We start from the raw sequence: 17,978 nt of genomic DNA, 5'->3' as shown, positions 1-17,978 counted from the left end.
TTGTTTCAAGTGCAAAAATCAGACGGCGTTTGCCATGATCTGCGATTGTAAAGTCAAAAACTGAATGAAATAGGAAGTGTTGTTTTCTATGTATTAAATGAACAACAAAATCAAACTTTTTAAACGGATTTATTCCATTTGAACTTATATTGAGTTGAAGACTGAAACTGAAATTCTGGATCAGTGTGAGAAGCCTGTAAAGTAAAACATTATAATGAGGGCTCCATACTTAAAGTAATAAACATCCTCAAAGATCTCAATCAATCAAAACAGACTCTCGTGCATAATAACACATAAAAAATATATATATAATAGAATCTAAGAACACACATACAAAATCGCACGCAAAACATAATTTATATTGATCGATTTCAAAACAACCAGTGCATCCTGAAACTGGATGAGTAGCAGGAAGGAATCGGTGCGATCTGTGATCACTACAACGATGTTGTTTGCAGGACAGATCAAAGGTTTTATGAAATGTACGTTGGAAGTGTTTTGAATGTGCAAGCACAAAGCAGCTCAAGTCAAACTGAACAGAAGCTACAGCAGTCTTTGTAAATATCACTAATCGTTTCTAAAATGATCACAGGGAAATTTGTCCTGCTGGGTTCTGCAAAGGGCCGCCCCAGTTCATTCTGTCTCTCTCTCTCTCTTTTTTTTTATACCAGCACTTCTTGGATTTAAAACTATCAAGTGTCGTCTGCATGAATAATAATAATAATAAAAAAAAAAGAAGCCAAGATTATGTGCACTACAGCACAGATGTGTTCTTCTCTCCCTCAGGTCCAGCATTTCACTTCATGCCACCAAGAATGGAACGGGAACTTTGCCAACCGGCGACCACAGGCATACATCCCTCCCACCATGCATGGGCACACCTTCACGCTTTCCCACAGCAGTCCAAACCACACAACAGGCCCCCACCCCCACCTTGGGGGCCACCCGCATTCTCAGCCTACCCTGTTGTCGTACCCTCCGTCTGGCCCTCTGGTTACAGCGGCCCCCGTGGCCCACCTGCTGGCTTCCCCTGGCGCCTCCCGCCCCGTCCTCCAGCCCACCTATGGCATATCCCACCCGGCAGGCATTGTGCACCAAGTGGCAGTGGGTATCAACCCCCGGCTGCTCCCCTCCCCCACCTTGCATCCACAGAGCCAGTTCAAGCCCCTGTTCCCCCCGCACTCTTACATCGCCTCGCCTGCTTATGGCAGTTTCCCCCTCAGCCCCACCAAACTAAACCAGTACCCCTACATCTGAGCGTGGCTCTGGTACCTTTCCTACCGCCTGGGGGCTAAGCAGGGCAGCATCCCATCCTAAACCACAAACAACATGGTTTTCATTTCTAATAATAATAATAAAAAAAACAAAACAAAACCATGGCACAACCACAGAGAAAACAAGCTATTTTTTGAATCATGTCGACTCGGTTGTAATTGAACTTTTAAGCTTTAAAAAAAGAAAGAAAACGAAAAAAAAAGAGTTCCAACGGTGGCGATGATCTGGCAAAAATTAAGAAGGAAATAATGTATGAATGATTGAATGATGGAATGAATGAGTAGTTAAACTCACACTTAATGTGTTTTGCACATTTGATATATCTTTGCATTGGATCTTCTACGAATACTCCTCAAGACAGATGAATAATTGGGGTGTTGTTGAATAGTTAGAAAAAAAACCCCCCGGTCCCAGCTATTTTTCTACATTGCCTTCTTATGTGTGCAAGACACATCCGTATTTGTAAAGCCATCCCAGTCTCTAGCTCTAGATCGACAGATGCACATGTTGTCCACGGTGTATGTTGTACTGCGTTTGAAGTATTTGTACCTTTTCGGTGTCTTTTGATGTTCGCAATGTCAAGTCAGTTATCCGATTTAAAAATAGGGTTGTTCATCACGCTGCATGTGGTCTTGCATGAGCAAAAATGTAAACGGAAAGATGCATAGACGTTGCTCTTATTGTTTGTGTCACAAGACTCGCTGCATTGTATAACTGTCCCCCAGCCATAGTGCCTTACATATTTGAGGTTGTTAATGTTACTACTTATATATGACTATATACATGAATATTAATGTACTGGACTGCAGCACTTGAAATTCCAATCAGTCGATGCATCCTATGTGTGAGTATATATATGCACACGTGTATATGTTCCATGCATAGCCTGCATGGATGTGATGTATCGCGGACAGCGGTGCTTATTTTTCGGAGTCTTTGTATATTTCAGTGTGTAGTGAGTTCCTTTTTTCTGTTCTCTCAAGAAGAACGGCATGCTTTGCTGTTGCGAATGCCTGCTGTTTCCTTAAACACGTTTGATTTTTAATTTTTTTTTTCCTCTGTTTCCGAATGAACTAGTGTACAAAGTGCAAGTACTGGATATTGCTTAACATTTGATAATCACTTTCTATTTAGTGAAACTCTTACTACTAACAGTATTTGTACTGTTTAAAAACGGCAATACAATCTAAATAGTCGTCGGTTATATATTTCTTTTGCTTTTTTTTTGTCTTTTTAATTTTATTTGGAGTGTTTTCACTTTGTTTTTAGATGTTTAGAAGTGTGACGGGCATGGCTTTGATTAGGTAAGATTTAAAAAACAAAAAAACAAATGCAAATTCGTTTTACGATATGGGATATTCTTAGCCTGAGCAAACCATGCAGTATTTGATATACACACATATATGACATATATTATAGAGTTAGAATATTTAGTACAGATGCTTGTTAAGGTGTGAGGTAATTGTGTGCAATTCTCTCGTTTATGCATGTGTGACAAAGTTAACTTTTCCCCTTTACATTGATACCATTTGTTAAAGGCTTAATGCTTATCAGTGTCAACTACTTATTTTATACATTCCGTCAGGGAGGATATATATATATATATATATATATATATATATATATATATATATATATATATATATATATATATATATATATGAAAGGCTGTGTTCTTGTTTTCTTTATTCATTTAGAGCGGTCCACAAAAAATGCACACACCCCTGTTCAAATGGCAGATTTTGTGATGTGCAAAAACAAGAGTATAATGAATTATGATGAATTACTGCCCTGAACGTGTATCATCTTTAATCTGACATTGTGGAAAAAATGTGAAAGCTAAAAAAAAAAAAAAAAGTCTTGTAACTTGATTGCATATCTCTAATTGATTCCCCTTGTTGAAGCACCGTGTCAGTCATTTTCAGTCTTCCTAAGTTTACCCAAGTGAGTCGGACAAACCCGAAATGAAATTCAGCTGCCTTGTAGGATTTTACCTTTTGTTTGGTCACTTGCATCCTAATTTGCAGAGACGTTACCTGGAAAGGATTTTTAACTGCCAAGACAAATTTCACCATCGTGGAGGTGAAATTTCGTGGCGGAGAATAAATAGGACAATGAGGACTTTACATAAACTGAAGTTTTTTATCAAAACTACTGAAAAGAAGAAACTGAAACTGGTCAGAGAGTCTGTCAAGAGACTAACAAACAACACCAAAGGAGCTGCAGGAATTTTCAAAGTAGTGGCTGCATTTTTACTAAATCTTGCCACAGAGTCAAGTAGAGTCTGATGAAACTACATTTCCATTTTTTTTCTGTGACTCTAAATGTCATGTTCAACATAGCGAAGAGATGAAAAGAACATTGTACCTACAGTGAAAGACAGATGGCTGCAGTGTTTCCTCTTAAATAGAACTGATGTGTCGACGTTGATGAAACTATAAATAGTAAAAAACAATTAGTCAAGACGTGGCATACTGATGGACTAAGGGAGACTGAATACTGACATTGAGTCCAAAGATGCTTCCACAACGTATTCTTTTAAGGGTGTGGATATTTTGGCAGGCAGGTTGTCTTTTAGTTCAATTTTACTCAACCCAGGCCTTTTAACATGGGTGTGTTCTCTTTTGGGAGCCAATGTTTTAATTTGTTGTGTGCATTTTATTTTATTTTTTCCCCCCCTTTACTTCTGTCTGTTGTTTTTCAAATGACGTTGCTTGTGCAGCACCAAAGACTGTAATTCATATATTGAGCAAGGTAGCTATTCTGTTTGCATAGACCTCAGTTATACTGTAGTTGTAGAATGAGGTTTTGTTCAAAGAAAAAAAAAAAGAAGTTATATTTAAAAAAAAACAAAACAAAAAAAAAAAGGAAAAAAACAGCTGATGTTTTGTCTAGCTTATTGGGCAATTAACAAGTCGTATCATTTCTTTCTTGAATGTATCATAGATAAGCTGCTATATGATGATTGCCACTTCTCTAGCTGTGAAATTAGGTGATTTCTCTCTGAGTTTAAACCTAGCGTTTTGTATAGGTCCCTAATTATCTGAAATAGAAGTGGTTTTGATTTCTGTGTTTGCATTCATTTTCGGAGTGTCACTGTAACTACTGTGTTTGCTGATGATGAACATTAGTTGGATTTGTTGTTCCTCGGGGTGCGTGTTTTTTCAGCATCAGTATTTTATCCTTATTAACCTCTCGGGCTCGTCACTGCATATAAATGATGTATCGATGTAACTTAAGTTTTGTATGTTTTCATATCGATGTTTTGTACACATCTGAAGCTGTAGCTTGCAGGATTGATTTAACTTTCTCATTGCACGAACACCGTGAATTACCAGTACTCTTTTTTTTCTTTTTTTTTCTGAGTTATGGGAGCACTGTGAGATGCCAGAAAACAAACAACACCCAAAAAAAACAAAAAACAAACTACGAATCCAATGTGCCCCTTTCACATTAGACACTTGTCGCGAAGCACTTACAGCTAGCGAGGCTTGGAAATGTTCGATTAAAGTAAGAAACGTAAATTCACCCCCGATGCTTTTTGCTCCAAAACAGTTTTTCGCAACTTGTTTTATGTCAAAAATGATTACAAGTACTTACTGCAACCTTTTGTATCTGTTCAATGTTCTATCTGCTTAGAGTATCAGTCGGATATTCTAACCTGCCTTGCGTTTGGATCGCTCTCCCCTTTATGAGTGACTCATATCAAAGTTTTTGTCAGTGCGAGGCGGTGGCCGTTGTTATGTGTCCTTTACTGAAACTGCGACAGTGTAAGCAGCACTGTGTATGTGCCTTGAGATCCAGAAAAGCGAACGAGCGAAGAAGGCAGAAGAATCCAACTCCACGATCATGTAGGAAGTCTCTTTTAGCGGCCGCTTTACCAAAGAGCGAGGGGAAACGAATTCAAAAGTAGGACTTTTTTTGTCATAGAGTCGTGCCAGAGAATTTGACTCCTGATCCTCCTCTCTCAGATAGTCCACGAAAAAAAAAAGCCTCTGTGGTGACAACAGGCTGATAAAAAAACAAAACAAAATCCCACAGTTAGACTTTGAATGATATGATGCATGGTGATCTTCAGATAGTCACTCTGGCTGAACAGCAGATGCAATACTTTCCATTGTGCGGTCGCTGCACCACAAAGTGTTCTTAGATAATCTCCACGCTTTACATTACCTTGCATGAACACATGCACTCTTCGCTTCACTTTTGTCTTCTGTCATGCAGATTGAGGCTAAGTTGGAGCAACTAGAGCACAGCTGACAACACTGGTCTTTTAAAATCAAAGAAGCAAAATTTTTATTTTTTTTTTTGTTTTCGTCTTGTTGTTGATTTCGTGCTCCAGATGGAAACTGCTCTCTACATTCAAACAACGACCCTGATGCATCTTTGTGTTTTTAGAGATTTTATTTTTTTCTTAGCTGTTTGTTTTACTGATCACATTCAAATGTCGCTTTGGGAAAGAAATATTGTGATGATGAGGCATGAACTAGATACATTAGCGCTTGAGATAGGTCCCCAATAATAAGCATGTGAAATGTAATCTGTGTTTTTGACTCCCTCGAAGCTTATTCACCAGCAACGCGCCTGCATCGACTCTCCCGTATTTTGTCACACAACGCCATGGATGCAAGAGGAGAGAAATCTTTACACTCGTTTCCGTTTTATTTTAATTGATTGAAATGTTTGTTCATGGATTTTTGGAGGATTGTGGTCACGTTTAGCAGATAACACAGCTGTCTGTAAAATGCCCAGTTGTTGAAATTACTGATTTTGATTATGACATTATCGTCCTTTCGAACTTTTACTTCAGGGTCTGTTATTGATCTAAATGTGCTAGTATGTAACTCTTTGATTTGATTGAACAAGGATTGCTTTTCCCAAGTTCTTCTTTTCAGTCTTCTGGTCATCTCTCTCAATTTCAGAGTTAATTCACACTGCAAGTTATGGAATCACCTGTTTAGATCGCTCTTCAATTAGACTTTATTATGAAATCTGAACTGTTACTGTTTTAATACCTGTAGATTTTTTGTGGCTTTGTTTTTATGTTTTGTTTGCTTTTTGTTTTTTTATTATTTTATTTTATCTTTTTGATTTTGTGCTACACTAGTTTGCCATGTAGCAATTGCACTGTGCAATATTTACAGTATGAGGACTGGGAAAACTAACTCTATGGATGTGATGTCTCTTATACAGTTTGCGATAGTGTTTCCTCTCTAGTTCTCAGTGATTTAGGTGTGACCAAGCCTTCTCTACTTTGTCACATTAAGCGGGTTTTCCAGGTGACTCTTTTGGTGAGTGTCAAAATAAGACTTTATGGTGTATTATTGTTAAAATTCACTTTGAATTAAAAAAAAATCTATTGATGCAGCCCTTTCTGTGTCCTGACTCTTCCTCCATCGCCCACGTTCACTTGTTTGTTCAATTGTTTGTAGTTTTGAATTGTTTTTGTGTGACAGAGCAATTATCTAAACATCCTTATTTATACATTTAGTTTCAACAAATATTCATGGATGTGTATTTAGTACTAAACTTTCGATAGTGAACACACCGTTTTATAAAGCACATTTTTAAAATTCAATTAGGATTTAATTTAATTTCTGTGAGGTACACTCAAATCATGTTTTGGTCACTATTTGCATACATTTTTAGATTATTTAATAATATTGAGATAAATTACTTTTTAAACACAAAGTTAGTAATATTTGCAGTGTTAATATTATGCTATTTTTTTTAAAAAAAAAATAGAAATTATGGAATTAAATAGATCAGAAGACTTAATGTTTATTATGTGTCTATCCATGGGCATATGTTGATAATTAAGTAACATTTGAATATTGTACAATAAATTTTATATGTTCATATACAATTGTAAATAAAGGTCAACCAAATAAGTGTCAGCAGTAATATTTATAATGTTAAAATGTACAAAAATACTCATTCCAAAAGTTTATATGTGTACCCGAGAATTAGAAGTGTCATCAACTTGTGTCTTTTGTGAGTCAAGGGCGCCATCTTGTGGACTTAAAACGGTACAACAACCACGGCTGTAAATGCCTTCTCTCATTATGCGAACATCAAGTCTGATGAGGTTGACAGTAGCTAAACTTTGAAATTACATTCTTAGCAGAAGTGTAGCTTTTGTATGTGTGGTTTACTTCCAAAGCTGAACGAGTCCAGTAATGCAAAAATTACCTATGCATTGGCAGTTTGAGCCACACACACACACAGCCAGCAGAGGGCGCCGTGCAGACAGGTCAGCTTTGACTTTCTATACAGATGCTATTTTGTTTCAGCCTGGCCAGAGGAGTAGAAGACCTAAATGAGCCACCCACTCGCCGAGCTCCGTGGAAATGTGCTCGCTTTGGTGGTGACTGAACGTCGTCTGCACGCAACTCGGTGACCGTCATCCCTCAGGAGCGGGTCTGAGCGAGCCACTTCACCTCCAGCGGCTAAATGTCAAACCCCTGGGCAAAGTGAGAGCGCCACTCTGCGCCACACGGCGATGATGGGTGGACTGAGCGCAGCGGAGCGATAAGGGCGCATTTCTTGATTTCCCTTCAACGTCGCGTATCCCCACTTCCCCTCGTCCTTCTATCCAGCCCTGGACACACGACGTGACCCAGTGACGGCCGTGTTTCCCCCCCACCCCCGTTCACACACGTGGATTGATCCAATGCATTATTTACGAGCGAAACTTCAGCAACTTGTCCACTGGATATGGCTCCCGGTGTGAGGAGTGATGGGCGGGCGGGTCATCCCGAAGTACCGGGAGCCTGCGGGGCAGACGCCTATGATGGATGCTCACCGCGCAGGAGGGAAGCCGGAGGAGACAGGGGGAGGAGGTGTTTGAGGAGCGGTTTGCGAGCCGGAGCAGCGGGGATGCTCGCACACTGCCTGCTGTCTTTGGCTCTGCTGTCACTCCTTGTCCGGTGCGCTGTGGCCGCAGAGGGTAAGCTCAACGCCGAGCAAATGCGCTCCAACACGCTGAGGCGCATGCTGATCTGTTGCACCAACGTCTTTCTGCGTTAAACCTGCCCCTGCATGTGGTATTCACTGTGAACAGGATGGGGGGGAAAAAAAGAGCACACTGGGTGGAAAATGGGTCTTTTGTTTTACACAGGCAGCGTTTTGTAATCCACTGCAGGGTGCATGAATCCTGGGCTGTGCAGATGGAGCTGCGGTTGGATGAATAGCTTGATAAATCTTTTTTGTTTTCTTTCTTTTCTTTTTTTTTTTTTAAAGGAAGGGGTAAAAAAACAAACAAAAAAAAACTTCTGACATTTAACCTTCTAGATGTGTCTTTCATATGCTGGAAGACGCTGCTGTTGACATAAGATTGATTGCTGTCATTGACTGACCTATTGGCTGGTAAAATACCTTAACGACCCTGGCATGCCACAGTATTTCAGATTGTGGTGATTCTGGCTGTCTCTCTCCTACACCTGCGCCTGCAGCCATTTAACTTCTTTGTCTCACTGATCTGATTGCACTACACAGACGTAGACAAGCTGCACTCATAGCCATTTCATCCTCATCCATTTCCCCGAGTCCAACTTCACTGCCTCGTTGTACTTCTGTTACAGTTCCATTTAAGTTACATTTCCACTACAGGGGTTATTAAACAGTGTTGTTGTTTGTAACAAGCTGCAGGGAGTTATTCTGGGAATGCAGTGCATTTACAGGGCAGTCTGTTTTCAGAGCATCTGGGACAGCACTAATGACACACATTCTCGTGGCCCATTGTGGGTCTGTTTGCCTCAGTGGGCACGCGAGGCAGCTGAGGGAAGTCGGGCCGACTTCGCTGCCGTTCCTTCCGTCAACGTTTTGAGCAAGTCTTTTCCTTTGAAGGACAGGTCCTCTCTGCAAGTGCACTGATTTGGCAGCGTTCCACTTTGCTCGTGCAATTCTTTCTGCCACTTTAGCACAGATGGCCCTGAAGGTCTCTGCATGCATCCACAACTGAAAGGAGAGCAAGACAAGATGGTCCTTTGCAGGTGCTAAACAAACAGTGGCGCTCTTACCCTTTTCCGGGCTGCAAACTGTGGTGTCGTGGCTGTAGTCTCACCTCTTGGTGATGCACTGCTACAGTAGCACAGTCTCCTCCTCCTTTTCCTCTTCCTCCCATCGCTTTCTCGTCTTCCTCTTTGCAGTCAGCACATCCATTCTTAAACATAAGTGCAGCAGCACCTGAGCTCCTAAATATTTGGTGATGGTACGCACAAGTCCTTTTAATAGTCCTTTATATATATATATATATATATATATATATATATATAAAAAAAAAATTCCCTTCTCACCCTCTGCGGGTGGTCTCTTTCATCCTCTGAGCTCGGGTCCTCTACCAGAGGCCTGGGAGCTTGAGGGTTCTGCGCAGTATCTTGGCTGTGCCTAGAACTGCACATTTCTGGACTGAGATGTCTGATGTTGTTCCTGGGATCTGTTTGAGCCACTGCTCCAGTTTGGGGGTGACTGCCCCGAGGGCCCCGATGACCACAGGCACCACTGTGGTCTTCACCTTCCAGGCCTTCTCCAGTTCCTCTCTGAGGCCCTGGTATTTCTCCAGTTTCTCATGCTCCTTTTTCCTGATGTTGTGGTCACTTGGTATTGCTACATCCACCACAATGGCTTTCCTCTGTTCTTTATCCACCACCACAATGTCCGGTTGGTTCGCCATTACCATCTTGTCTGTCTGGATCTGGAAGTCCCACAGGATCTTAGCTCGGTCATTCTCCACCACCTTTTTTGGGGGTGTTCCCCACTTTGACCTCGGGGCTTCCAGTCCATATTCGGCACAGATGTTCCTGTACACTATGCCCGCCACTTGGTTATGTCGTTCCATGTATGCTTTCCCTGCCAGCATCTTGCACCCTGCTGTTATGTGCTGGACTGTCTCAGAGGCCTCCTTGCACAACCTACACCTTGGGTCTTGTCTGGTGTGGTAGATCTGAGCCTCTATTGCTCTGGTGTTTAGGGCCTGTTCCTGGGCGGCCAGGATGAGGGCCTCTGTGCTGTCCTTGAGTCCAGCTTTCTCCAGCCATTGGTAGGATTTCCTGATATCAGCCACTTCAGTTATTTGTCGGTGGTACATCCCATGTAGGGGCTTGTCTTCCCATGATGGTTCCTCCAGCACCTCGTCCTCTGTTCCCCATTGTCTGAGACATTCGCTGAGCACATCGTCCATTGAGGCTTTGTCCTTGATGTATTTATGGATCTTGGATGTTTCATCCTGGACAGTGGCTCTCACACTCACTAGTCCTCTGCCTCCTTCCTTACGGCTTGTGTACAGTCTCAGGGTGCTGGATTTGGGGTGGAACCCTCCATGCATGGTTAGCAGCTTCCGAGTCTTAACGTCCGTGGCCTTTATCTCTTCCATTGGCCAGCTAATTATTCCGGCAGGGTATCTGATTACTGGTAAGGCATAGCTGTTTATTGCACGGATCTTGTTCTTGCCATTGAGCTGGCTTCTCAGGACTTGCCTTATTCGTTGGAGGTATTTGGCTGTGGCTCCTTTCCTTGTGACCTCATCGAGGTTGCCATTTGCTTGTGGTATTCCCAGGTACTTGTAGCTGTGCTCTATGTCTGCTATTGTTCCCTCTGGGAGTGAGACGAGATATATATATATATATATATATATATATATATATATATATATATATATATATATATATATATATATATATATATATATATATAAGTGGCCATCATGCTAGACACAAAAACCTTTCCATTAGTTGAAATTTTGAATTAAACTTTGACTCATTTGGGGGTTTTTTGTTGTTGGCTTTTGTCCCTCATGGATCTATAATAGGTGCATTGCCTATTATAGATCCATGTTGGCAACTTATATTTAAGTTACATACTGATCTTCATGTCTGTGTATGTGCACTTGTAAGTCTGGCTGTGTAAAACCACAGTGAGTGGGTATAACTAGAAAAGTACTCCTCTTCCTAAGGCAGAGACTGACCCCCAACCCCAACCTCCCACCCTTCTGGTATTGCACACCCCTCCCCACAACAATAATAATAATAATAATAAAACACTCGTGTGCACACATAACCCTCTTCCGACATCTGAGGAAAAACAAGAAGGTGGCAGCTTACACATGCCTCATCTAATCTGATAAAGCTTGAAGAGCCTCCCTGAAAGAACAGAATAAAACTGTTCAGCAAAGCAAAGCTTACTATTCACAAACATTCAAAATTACAAATGGTGTCCAAGTGATGGCATGGATACGTTAATGAATTTCTGGATTATAGTTTTGGATCACTAATGGACTTTAATGACAGCCCGTTCTTAGTATTTCTCTAAATTGGAGGTTGCTCTTGGCAACAATAAAAGCACCAGCAAGGTTTAGATGTGTGCTTATAGGAATTATTGTCCCTTCTTCCAGGAAAGTATGTGTGAGGTCAGGCACTGATGTTGGATGAGAAGACCTGCACTAACTCCACTTGATCCCAAAGGCATTATGTTCGATTGAAATCAGGAGTTTGTGCAGACCAGTCAAATATTTCACAACAAAGTTGCTCATTGATGTATTTCTTAACTGTGCTTTGTGTACCGGTGTCCAGTTATGTAGAAAATAAAGGACCAGTCCACAGACTATCCCCCACAAAATCAGGATTACAAAATTGTCCAAAAATTTTTATACAGCAGCATGTTATACTCTAGGCATGCAGAGTGTACTCTGCATGCCTAGAGTCAGAGTCAAACATGAAGAAGCAGCATTCAGTTTTCATGCTCCTCTAATCTGGAACAAACTTCCAGAAAACTGCAAAACAGCTGAAAAATTGAGTTCAAGGCCAAAACCTCTCTCTCGTTGAGAGCTGGATGGTTTATTATTATATTTGATGATGATGATTCTTGATGATTCTGATGAAGGCATTGACAAAATGTAATGTTTGCTCCTTGGTTCATATGTTTTTGTCATGCGAAGCACTTTGAACTGCCTTGTTGCTGAAATGTGCTGTTCAAATAACCTTGACTTGACTTAACTCTGTTGCAGTCAGGCAAGTTGCAAGCTTCTTGCCACTGCCAAAGCCAGACTCTGGATTGCCAGACAGACTCATGATTAATCTTTCCATAGAACAACGTCTCCGCTGCTGCTCGAGAGTCCAGTGGCAGCATGCTTTGCACCACTGCACCTGGCACTTTGCATTGCACTTAGTGACGTAAGACTTGGATGTGGCTGCTCGGCCATGAAAACCCATTTCATTAAGTTTTCCGTGCCCTGTTCCCAAGTTAATCAGAAGGCCACGTGGAGTTTGGATGATACTGACTGTACAGAAAGGTAGCAACCTCCGGACAGGATGCGCCTCATTATCCCATCTATGATTAAATGTGGCCCACCACTTTGTGTTTTGGTTTTAATATCCACTAACAACTAACTGTGGAATATTTAGTAGGAAGGAAATGTCACAATGAGACTCATTACACAGGTGGATTTCTCAGAGCCCCTGAAAAATATTAATTCACCAAAAAATATTTGTAGAAGCCGTCTGCATACTTAGGCAACTGATTTTATACCCATGTGGTCACCGAAGTGCTTGGAATGTCTGCATTTTATCATTTGGAGGGGTGACCCAATATTTTTTGCAACATAGTACACTTTCAAAACCCATCAGACCTTCTTTACGTTGCTCGGCACACAAAAACACAACAGTTTCACAACCTAAACATACATACAATGGTTTGTGTCGCATCATTTGTTTTGTGCTGAGAACCACAACAGAGTTTGACAAATCTTGTATCAGAATTTTCTAAGGTCAAAGCAATTTTGGTACAATCACATTTTACCTTACCCACTGTTTAGAGAACAATGCAATGTACAGAATTCCCCTATTATACTCGCTTAAAACTAATTTGCAGCTCACACACTTGTCCTAGACTCAAAGTTGGCTAAATGAGACTCAGTAATAGTTGGAGGAGTTGAAGCAGAGAGGAAGCTGTCCCTCCTCTGATGTCAGAGCAGAACCTCACAGTTACTTATGAGTGCTGACAGCTTTGGAGGGGACTGACCTCATAGAGCTCTCGATTCAAAACGCCGTCCCTAAGCTGCTGCAAGTCATCACTTCCTGCCCAGGGACTCATTGAAATGGACCTTAGAGAAGGCTGAAAACTGTTTTCTCATCAGACTGCACTTTTTTACCTTTTCTTACTTGTGAATTGACCATTAATGCACTAGTTGGCTCGTGACATGCTCTGTGGGTTTTCTCCGTTTAAAGCCTCTTCTTGGCCTTTTTCTTGTGTTTACGGAGAGAAATGCTGTTGCTTTTGTTTCTACTCTTTTTCAGGCTCCCAAGAACATTTATGTTGAAGAAAAAAAAAAAAAAAAAAAAAGATGTTTTAATGTTAGTTTTTGCTGGTCTTGCCTTATTGCAGCTGTAGACTTAATGACAGTTAATTATGCCATTTGTAAACCTGTTGGAGAGTCTTGAGATGTATGCAACGATTCTTCTCTGTGCGTGTGATTTCCTTTTCTCCACAGGTTCGGGTTCAGCCACTGGAGGCTCAAACATTTGTCTTAGTGAAGACTTGTGAAGCTGAGAAGTTAATACAAACAGCCAATCGTGATTTTCTCAAAAAAAAAAAAAAAAAAAAAAAGATGTGTGCCTAAAACAGTTTTCTAAATGTGTAATTTTATTGTGGGATACATTTGTTTTGGTTGGAAAAACATGCAGCTTCTGTTTAGAACTGTGAGGGACTTGAGAGCAAGAAAGGGAAACAGAAGAAACAAAGCAAGCAGCAGGTCAATCTCACATTGATGTAAAGATAGGAAAGGCTTCTAATTAGCATCATGTGCCATCTGCCTTGCATTAAGTTTGGTACAATCAGGGAATATCGGCGTTGTGCGACGGGTTATCTCCATGTCTCCCTCTGTACCTTTGAGCCTCTGCGCTCCTTTTGTTTCCCTGCGTTTCTCTGGCTGTTTGGCGGAGGCTGATGGCAGATGAAGGGCTTGGCTCTGCTGCTGCTTGAGAAAGGGCAGCAGGCTGGCTGATTTACTGGGACACGCTTATATTGCAGGCTGCTCTGCACAGAGCCATTGTTAATCACACAGCAGCACACAGAACCACAACAAAAGATCCCAAGCACCGATTGTGTAGGTTGTTTAAGAAGATGATTTAAAAAAAAAAAAAAAAAAAACAGAAAAAAAGAAAGTGTAATTAGGTTGATTGCCTTCCTACTTGTGGGTGAATAAATGACAACAAAATATTCAGTTGCGACGTCTATATTTCATTCAACAGTCATGGTATCAGTTAGCTCGTCTCAACCCTTGCATCAACACCGGCATGTCGTGTTTCTCACAATCCTGAGCTTTGGTGTTTTTAGGACTTAAAATTGTTCTAGAAATACTTCATTGGATTTGAGTCAAGGCTCTGACTAGGGCACATGAGGACATCCATACACCAAAGCACACAGTCATCTTGGCTGTGTGCTTAGATGAGATGAGTGTTGATGAGACGAGTCGTTGCCTTAGTCTGAGCTTTGGAGCACTATGTGGTAAGAAGTCTTAAAGATTCTCATTGAATTCAGCTGTGCTCACAGAAAAAAATAATAAACATCCCCACAGCATCATACCACCACCACCATTCATCCCAGTTGGGATGCTGTCCAGATATGCTTGTACTTCAGGCATATCTGGACTTTGCTAGGATTTTGTTTTGGATTTTGCTTCTCCTAGTCTGACTGTCTCTAAAGTGTGTTTCTGGCCGCCGTAATGTAAGGAGCTGATTGGTGGAGAACATTAGCTAAGATTAACCTTCTTGATGAGTCTACCTCCACAAGGGAGCACTTGAAATCACCCTTAGTGACGGTTGTTTTCTTGCACACCTCTCTGATCACAGCCTACTTTCCATGATTACTCATTTTCTAGGGAGATTCCTGGTTCCAAATAATGGACTCCTCAGTGCTTTTCTAAAACGTTTAACACTACTGAAATATTTCTGAAATTTTACTGAAATAGATTTACGCTTTCAGAAAACTTACATCACAAATCAGGTTCTCTCAGTGATACATAATGAAGGGCAGAATAGCAGGAATCACTTAACTTTCTGCACCATCCATCCATTGTCTTTACACCCTTGTCCCTTAATGGGGTCGGGAGGATTGCTGGTGCCTATCTCCAGCTAACGTTCCGGGCGAGAGGCGGGGTACACCCTGGACAGGTCGCCAGTCTGTTACAGGGCAACACAAAGACAAACAACCATTCACACACACACTCACACTTAGGGGCAATTTGGAGAGGCCAATTAACCTCATAGTCATGCTTTTGGGCTGTGGGAGGAAATCAGAGTACCTGGAGAAAACCCACGCATGCACAGGGAGAACATGCAAACTCCATGCAGAAAGACTGGGGCTGGGAATTGCCCAACTTTCTGCACAATAAGTATATTAACTTTAGGACTACTATTTAATGTGGCTTACATTTATTTTATATTCTTATTTAGAACTTTCCTACTATGTTTAAATATAATTCCCATTAATTTTCAAAACGCCCTTCTGACTCTGAATAAATTTCATCTCTGTGCCTGAGAGTAAATACTAATCTAATACTTATATTAAAAAGTGTAAATCAAAGGGTTCACCTCTAAGAAGAGTTCTTGATTGTTTAGCATTAAGCCTATAATCAGATGTTGCAGATTTAAAGGAAAAATAAAAAATAAAGCTCTCTCTCGCTTGATCAGACAAGATTTTGGATCTTTAGTGTCCAAAAACAAAAGAGACAAGTGGCTAGAGACATAGTCATTGAGCGCTTTTAATAGGAAGCTGTGCTCGTTATAAATGGAAGCACTAAGTGTACTGAAAAGCTTTGCTTTGCATTTCAGCACAGGCGCCTCTGTGGACCGTGGCATTTAACCAAATCCCTTTGAACCACTAGAGGAGGGAATGTGAGATTAGTAAGACATACAAGCACATTCATCAGACATTCATTCAAAATGCTACAGATTTAATAGCAGGCAAATGGAGGGGCTGCACCATGGATGTTTTGGGAGAAACTGGATCGTTATGTAAGTTGCTGGCGCAATGGGTAAACATCCATGACACACTGGCTTGTCTTCTTTATGTTGCTTTGACCCACAAATGCCTGTAAGTTACTAGTCAGGCAGCTTGAAACTCATGTTTAAGGTTAATTTTTTCACAGAGTCGTTAATAACTCTGGTTATCATTTTTAAATACAGAAACATTCTTATGTCTGTCAACTGCTTTTTTTTTGGCTAGCTCCTTTGCGATTTTGTAGTACGATGTTATTTGAAACTAATTAGGCGTACACATAAACGTTAAACCAAAAAAAAAAAAAAAAGATTTTAAGTATTTAGTTTGTTCAGAGAACAACTGTTTAGTGTCTCGTGGGCTGCAGACAGAAAACACTGGGCGATAAAAAATTCAATGTTTGTATCTTTTATTTTATTTTTTTGCTGGAATAAAGAGAAAACAACCTGGTTGTAAAACATTGTACGCAGAAACCTCTATCTGACCTTTTACTTACTTCAACTGCTACAATTAAAGGCCCTTTAAAATGACCCCGTTGGACCTTTTAGATTAGTGATGAACTTTTGTCCCACACATTTTGAATCTTCCAAGTATGTTTTCTATACATCAGTGTTGCACTGATGAGTCTAGTTTGAATTCACTTCAAAATTAAATGAACTCTGTCGTGAATTTGTGTTTTTAATTAAAAGGATAACGTGTGAAACTTGAAATAAAATTAAAAAAAAACAGCTTCAGCCTGGATAGTTTTATTAATTGGATTATATTGAATAAAGAATGTGGCAGATAATAATGATACAACAGTATAATTAGTGTTAGTGTTTTGATTTTTTGTCTTTATCTGTTTGTTTATTTACTTAGTTAAAAACAAAGCGTTAACTTGCATTAATAGTAACTGTTGGAGTTGGTGTAATTAAAGAAGAAAAAAGGCATAAATTGCCATATTTTTGTAGCCTGTTTTGCAATTCTTACAGGAAATGTGATTCATTTGATTGATGCTTACTAAATATTAATTGGAGACATAAAATGTTTTCTCAATAAAAATGTAGGAAATAAAACAAGTTAAAACAAGCAAAACATAAAAATACACAATTTGTCGATAGAATAAATCGTTGTTCTAGAAAATATCTGAATGTGTCATTTGTTTTTGTGTGGTGACCCCCTTTTGGTTGTGGGAATTTTCATCAGCCTCTTCCATCAGTGTATGTTTCTAATTGTCATGTAAATTTAAATACTTATTCTTTTGTTTGATCTTTTGTGTCCTCTAATTACTGTATGCTGTGGGTTTGAGCAAATAAGTAATCAGCCATTAACACCATTACATCATGGTAGAAGGAGCACAGAGTATTGTGTTTTCCCACATAACAGAATAAAGAAACAACCAAAAAATAACTATACAAATATATTTAACTTGACATTAGGAGCGTTTCCTTACCTTCAGATTTCACAAACCCCAGGTATGTGACGGCACTGACAGCACATTAGCTCACTGCATTCATCTTTGAAGAAAATATAAACAGACCATTCATCACCTGGCACGGGCCAGTGTCTGGTTTTCAGCAGAAAAAAAAAAAGAAAAGGCTGCCGGTTTTGGCTCTGAATAAATGAGTGTTTCTCATTTTCAGCTTATAGAAAAGCCTTTGATACTGAAGCTTTACCCAATTCTCTGATTCAGAGAGCTCCCTCTGATTTTAGCTTTAGTAAAACAAGTTGGA

At 40.2% G+C, this 17,978-nt stretch overlaps 2 protein-coding genes across 3 annotated transcripts in view; both read left to right on the top strand.

The window, feature by feature from the left end:
* Positions 1 to 6,642, top strand: part of hipk3b (homeodomain interacting protein kinase 3b) — a 41,197-nt gene extending 34,555 nt beyond the window's left edge. For both annotated transcript variants that reach the window (XM_014997870.2, XM_014997866.2), the window contains one exon: positions 787 to 6,642. In XM_014997870.2, the coding sequence (XP_014853356.2) occupies positions 787 to 1,257 (471 nt within the window). In that variant the 3' untranslated portion in view covers positions 1,258 to 6,642. The remainder of the gene's footprint in view (positions 1 to 786) is intronic.
* A 92-nt stretch (positions 6,643 to 6,734) lies between these two features.
* The window catches only part of kiaa1549lb (KIAA1549-like b), a 71,743-nt gene continuing 60,499 nt past the window's right edge, over positions 6,735 to 17,978 (top strand). Inside the window, exon 1 of the mRNA XM_088004346.1 lies at positions 6,735 to 8,224. Within this exon, the coding sequence (XP_087860472.1) occupies positions 7,993 to 8,224 (232 nt within the window). The 5' untranslated portion in view covers positions 6,735 to 7,992. The remainder of the gene's footprint in view (positions 8,225 to 17,978) is intronic.

Source organism: Poecilia mexicana, unplaced genomic scaffold, assembly GCF_051168715.1.
Source record: "Poecilia mexicana isolate PSO_F unplaced genomic scaffold, ASM5116871v1 scaffold_3, whole genome shotgun sequence".
Taxonomy (NCBI): domain Eukaryota; kingdom Metazoa; phylum Chordata; class Actinopteri; order Cyprinodontiformes; family Poeciliidae; genus Poecilia; species Poecilia mexicana.
This window is presented reverse-complemented; position numbering and strand designations above follow the sequence as displayed.